Below are 6,338 nucleotides of genomic sequence, written 5' to 3'. Positions count from 1 at the left end.
AAACTTTTAGTAAACAAAAACAATCAAATATAGTACTTTTTCCGTCCCAAAATAAGTGTCGACATTTTTTTTTGACTGAGGGAGTAATACACAGTATAGGTCTGATATAACTTAATTTTTTTGAGACAAATATAATTTAATGAGACTGCACAATATTCTGCTGGAAAAAAGACTCCACAATGTTGTTCTTTTTTTTTTTGAGAATACCACAATGTTTGTTTCAATGATGGTTCGTCCCACGGGCTTGCTTTCTTCGGCGATTCGGCCCGGCCCGGCCCGGCCCGCCCGATTTAGTCCGCACTGCAACTCCCAACTTCCCAAGGTCCAAACCCTCGTCCCATCTCTCCTGCCTCCGGTCCGCTCGCCGCCCGATCCCGCCGGCCGCCGCTCACCGGCGGCAACCACCTCCTACCCGCCGCTCTTTGCCCCCGAGTCCGCCCCGCGTCCCAAGCCTCCAGGCCAGTCGATCTCGCCCCCCTCCCATTCCCCATCAATCAATCAAGGAGCAAGGGGCAGCAGACGGCGGCCATGGGCGACGACCTCCGGCTGGACCTGGACAAGCTCCCCATCAAGCGCCTCGAGGCCATCGACGAGGCCGGCAACGAGCACTACCCGCCGTAAGCCAGCTGCTTTCTTTCCCTCCCTCCCTCCCCTCCCCCCTTCCCTTGGCCTCGCTCCTGATCCAGACCCGCCCGGCGCCACAGGGACACCAGCAGCGAGGAGCAGCGGCTGGCGGCCATCCGCCGGGTCGACTTCTCCTGGGTCGTCGAGCGGGACGCCAAGAAGGCCAAGAAGGCGGCGGCCGAGGACGCCGCCCAGAAGGCCTGGCCCTGGCAGGGCCTCCACGAGAGCCTGCAGCTCGCGCAGCAGGAGCTCACCGTCGTCCTCGACCTCATCTCCACGGTCCGTCCCTCCCTCCCTCCGCATCCGGAGCCCGACGATAATTGACGCCCTCGTGTGTGATGATGTCCTGGTTATGATGGGTGGGTAACAATAACAATTAACAAACAATGCAGGTCGAGGTGAACGACACCGTGGCCGTCGCGACCATTTCCAAGCCCAGGCCGCTGCCGGACGAAATCCTCGTAGACATGGCCGTCTCCGCCGCCACCAAGCTCCAGCGGCTTCGGGTATGCCCCTGTACTAGAAACTAGTAGAGCATCTGCAGCCAATTAATTAGTTGAAGTGGCATGGAATGAGACTCATGGGATATTTGCAACTTATCAGTAAGAGTAGGGGAGTGAAATACACTGCAGAACAAAATGTTTTGAGTAGTTCATGCTTGAACCTACACCACAGACCCTAATTATTATGCTCCATTCCGCAATCTCAGCATCTGGGACGGTACTTCAAACAATCGGCAAAGACGATGCAGCAGCAGTTCCAGAAGGAGGCTAGGTTCTACGGCTCATTGATCAGGTTCGTCTTGTCGCAGGGATTGTGAAATTCCAGGCAGCATCGAAGTGGTGATGCTTGTACCATAACCAGTGTTGTTGGATTTGGCAGGTTGCAGCAGAACTGGAAAGTCAAGAGGCAGCGTGGGAATGCTCCAGGAATCAACAGCTTCATGTTTGATGTGGTTGACACTTCTCAGTTGGACACGGTGGCGATGCCACGGATGTCGTCGTTGTCACTGGTTCAGATCGACCAGGACTCGTCGGGCACTTTGTCTGTACAAGTCCCCCAAAAGGCGTGCCGTTTCTTGAGCCTTCAGTTCCGCCGGGACAGTGCCAATGGCCCGGAAAGCTATGCTTGCAGAACAAAAGGTGTCTCAAGCACCACTTCTTCTGCAGCGGAAGATGATGTGTTGGAGGATGATGATGTCAATAAGTCTGTCAAACAGGCACATTCCATTCTTCGCAATATCCACAAGTCAATATTTGAGGAGCAGGTAGGTTGTCTAAATGCTTATGAATTACTGCAAACCTGTCCTTTTGACCAACTAGAGATCCATGAAAAATTATTCCTGTGACAAAATATGCTGTCTCCTTTTTGGCATTTTTTTGTCTTTCATACGACCTCGCACTTAGTTTAGTGTATGCCTTTGTAGGTATTGGATATGGTGATCCGTGAGACGTTTGTCCAAACTCAAGGTGTCAACGTAACTGGAATGCGTGAGGATTTTCTCCAACTAGCAATTGGCGAGGAGAGTTTGTTGTGCCTTTCGCTTGTGGATTCTGGACAGGATAGTGACTCAGAAATGGCAGGCCATGAAGGGCATAATAATTCAGAGGCGAATCTTGTGCTAGCCACCACCAATGGGAAGCAGGAGCCTTTAAAAAGGGATACCTCAGGGTTTCTTAACCCGAAAAGTCTGGAGATTTACTTGCTACACCTGTTCCACGAGAACATTCTCAGAAAAGTCAGGGAAAAATATCGTAATATTGTTCGCTACCAGAGTCCTGCTCAGACTGCAGAGTCTGCAGGTGAAGATTGTCGCTTGCTAAGTCATTTCTGCATGACAGTGGCTCATAAAACATATTCAAAAAAAGTGCAGCTGGAGCTAGAGAGTGTGGTATAACTACTATTATTTCCCTGTTCATTAATGCAGTATACATACCATGGGTGTAGTAGATTGGCGTTGTAACTTCCTTTTCACTAATGCATGCAGGTTAGCAGGGTTCCTTATCTCCAGCTGCGGTCCCTTCCTACATGGCACTCTAGAACTTCTTCCTGGTCTCTCTGCTTAAGAGTTCCGCAACCCATTTTGGCTGCTGATCGGCCCACGAAGCCTTCAGACAATGGCGAGCCCAAGTACAAATCTTCCAGGACACAGTTCAACACGAAGATTGTCTTGAAGGATGGCCAGATAAGTTTGTTGGGCGAGGGTTCTCCGAGCATCGCCGGGTCATTGACTAGGAAGCCCTCTGACGGTTATCTGATAAACAGTTACAATTGTGACCTGGAGGACCTCCCAACGATGGTTCTGCAGCAGGTAAACTTGTGATAAATAAAACCTTTTAAGTCATTATGCTTTATCGCCGATATGCACTGGATTAATTTATTAACTTTACTACTGTTGAGAGTATTTATGATTCACAAGGTTGAAGCATCAATTGTGCCAGGATAGCGCATGAACCACTTTACCATATTATAATTAAGACTTAGTAAATCCAAAGTTGTTCTATGATTGACTGCAACGGCCGTTGTTCAGTCGTTTACAATTATTTATTGTATATACCATGGTAAAGCCTTGCACTGAATGTATGTGTCCATCGACGTACGCGAATAGTTTGTTTGGCTAGTCGGAATGTTGAGTTCAGCCTGACTTCAGTTAAGAGAATAGGTACGGTGATACGTATTAGGATCATTGCCAGGGCTCCATATTTCAGAAGTTAATACCATCCCCACTATATATATACACATGCATATAAGAAAAGTCCAGAGGCTGAGATTTACTCAACTGACTGGTGCCTTTACGCGCATCTCTTCGGGGCCTACTTTATTGTAAGGTGCTGAGCACATTGTCTGCACATATATCTGCAGGTTGCGAGCCAGATAATAAACTGGCTCCACGAGGAGGCTTTGGTCCTGGGGATGAGCGTGACTCGGGATTTCCTGTGCCTCTACTTCGACCTGGAGCACGGTGATACGCTGGGCCTGGTGGCGCACGTGGACCCGGACGATGAATACGGGTGCATCTCATGGTACCTGACTGTCGACCACCCGGTGGAGGATGACGGGAAGGCACCAGCGGCGGATGACGCCTGGGCTGAGAAGCGCAGGTTCCTGGGGTACCTGTCCCTGGAGGTGCTCTACTCCACCCTCCTGGACCTCATCAACCTCTGCGGCACCGGCTCCCGCCCGCTGAGATGATGATAGAAGTGTGCTGCAGTGCTGGATCGTGTGTCGTGCGATGGTGTAAGCGCTGGCTGCCTTTGCTGCTGGTGGCAGTCTGTTGCTTGTGCTGCCCTTCGGTGCCTTGCTTAGGCGCACTGATGCTGGGCGTGTAGTTACAAGCATAAGCCATGTATTAATTCGGATCCTTGGTTTGGACCGAAAGAGAATCCTTGGTTTTAATTCGGATAAGCCGTGTATTATTATGGAAGACAATGTGATTTCTGGTATCTGACATGTTTTGTTGGCTTTAATTCGGATCCTTGGTTTGGACCGAAACTGAATCATGGAGATGGTGATGCACCAGTTGCCGGACCACCTCGCCGGCCAGCTGGACTTGATCCATGGCATTGTCTCCTGGCTCCGTTCTCAAGAAGCACCACCGCACCGGGATGGAAGCTGTTGTTAGCCAATAAAAACTGCTATTGTTTTTATTTTGGCTGTGGGCTCTGACCAATCTGGTAGACTAAACAGTTCTGTTTTGTGACACCTGATACTTATGCCATGTTATTGTTGCAAAGAATAATTTTTATTGTCCCTAGATGCCTCAGTTTCATATCATGCTTACTCTACTGTCAAATGGCTTACTAACTTATATCGGTGTTATGAGAGGTGAAGTGAAATATATTTATTTGAGCTTGCTGGCCCTACTATAGGTGAGACTTCTTACCTTGAAATTAGCATTTGAAATTATACTATTGCTGTATATTAATACAAGTAGTGATATTTAACTGAGGTGCTTAATGCTGCATTATTGTCCTGCTACCTGTTTGTACACATGCCCTCTAATCAAGTGTGTCATTTTGCGAACCAGATGTATGAAAAATCATGTATCACAAATGATAATAACCTCCCAAATTAAATGAAATTTACAATTTTATCATCCCCTGAAATGCCTCAGTTCCATGCTATGCTTACTCCACTGTTAATTAATTGCTTATGGGAATATAGGGTCTTTGTGGTGAAATCTATTTATTGGAGACTGCTGGTCCTGTGCATAAGGCTTCTTACCTTCAAATTAGCATTTGAAATTGTACTGTTGCTGTATATTGATACAAGTGGTGGTGCAAAGAAATAGTTATATGAAAGAATACATGTGACTGAGGTACTTAATGCAGCACTGTTGTCATTCTGCAAACCAGTTGTGTGAAAGATAGTGCATCACAAATGCTAATGGCTTCAGTGAGGTGCCGTTTAAATCATGAGCCAGCTCCGAGCTGGAAAAACAAAAAGGGTCTTGTAGCCGTTCATTTTTCGTTTTCATAGTTTTCTGTGTGTGGATTCTGATTCTTTTTCTGTCTGATGACCAGGGAGGTTTATTTGACCGCAGGAGCCTCGTGAATGCCATCAAGGGTGCAGATGTCGTGATCTCGGCTCTGGGGCCCCGTCAGCTCGCCGAGCAGACGAGGATTGTCATGGCAATGAAGGAGGCCGGCAATGGCATCAAGGTCAGATTGTATCAACTTGTCTTCTTTGTTGATGGAATGACGGCTGTGGATCGACCACTGGATAGTTGATGTACAGAGGTTCCTGCCATACAATGTTGTTGCTGAGAGCGTCACAACCTGCGTTGATCTGTAATCTTCAGAACATACTGCTGTCCCTCTCGCTCTCCGTCTTTGTGAGGGGCGATGTACCGAGCTAACTTCGACGTCGAGCTGTCATTTGGCGTCGAGGCCACCGAGCTGTACTCCGCCGTGAAGTGCACCACCGTCGACGAGTACCTCGACTGCCTCCTCTGACAGTTATTTGGCTGTCTGGAATGCATGGCAGCCCCTAACGCAGCTGCAGTTGGCTGGTGTAAAATTCACCAGGAAGAAGCTCTGGCTTTGCTGAAAAACAAATTCAGCAGTTATACCTGATTGCTTACTTTTCAAGGGAGACTGATCTTGGCTTGAATGACCAGTGGGGCATTTCATTTGGTTGGCTTTCTTTTATCTTCCAAGTTTTGACCGCAAATGTCACGACACAGGACATAATCTTTTTGCTTGCTTCTGATACACTGAGAAACAATGGCTGGTGGTGTGTTGCTGTTATCTTTTTGGTACCCAACGAACTACTTCAAGCAATTTGGAGACTGATTAAAAAGCATTCTGTGTCGGTTTTAGCCGGTTTTCCCGCTTTTTTTTTGCGGCGGAGTTTTCCCGCAAATTTACCAGGTAACTCTCACTCTCTTCTTAATTAATAAGAATTCAGCCAATCAATAAGATTTCTGTTGCAGACCAAAAAATGAAATAGCAAAAAATGAATACAAACTGGGATTGTGGTTGAACTGGCTCGCCCAACCAAAAGTATCAGGACGCTGCTGCAACTATCTCTTGAAACGCGCCACACATCCCAGCACCGAAGGCATGCTTCATGCTAAGATATGTTGAGACGGTTCTCTCTAATAATAAAAGTGCTAATTACGTTGTTCCAACCATGGGGATGTAGCTCAGATGGTAGAGCGCTCGCTTAGCATGCGAGAGGTATGGGGATCGATACCCCACTTCTCCATTTCT

At 47.8% G+C, this 6,338-nt stretch overlaps 1 protein-coding gene and 1 non-coding gene across 2 annotated transcripts; both read left to right on the top strand.

Moving 5' to 3' along the window:
- Window positions 1–293: 293 nt before the first annotated feature.
- LOC123087905 (mediator of RNA polymerase II transcription subunit 17) lies at window positions 294–4,091 on the top strand. The gene is made up of 8 exons (XM_044510027.1): window positions 294–617; window positions 705–903; window positions 1,017–1,130; window positions 1,334–1,419; window positions 1,507–1,891; window positions 2,051–2,515; window positions 2,612–2,935; window positions 3,487–4,091. The coding sequence occupies exons 1-8, from the start codon at window positions 529–531 to the stop codon at window positions 3,814–3,816; spliced, it is 1,992 nt and encodes a 663-aa protein (XP_044365962.1). The 5' UTR covers window positions 294–528; the 3' UTR covers window positions 3,817–4,091.
- A 2,169-nt stretch (window positions 4,092–6,260) lies between these two features.
- TRNAA-AGC (transfer RNA alanine (anticodon AGC)) lies at window positions 6,261–6,333 on the top strand. Its single transcript has one exon. It is a non-coding gene; the product is annotated as a tRNA-Ala (tRNA).
- The last annotated feature ends 5 nt before the right edge of the window (window positions 6,334–6,338 follow it).

Source organism: Triticum aestivum, chromosome 4A (genome assembly GCF_018294505.1).
Source record: "Triticum aestivum cultivar Chinese Spring chromosome 4A, IWGSC CS RefSeq v2.1, whole genome shotgun sequence".
In the NCBI taxonomy this organism is placed as follows: Eukaryota; Viridiplantae; Streptophyta; class Magnoliopsida; order Poales; family Poaceae; genus Triticum; species Triticum aestivum.
Note: the sequence above shows the minus strand (reverse complement) of the source record. Positions and strands in the feature narration are given on the sequence as shown.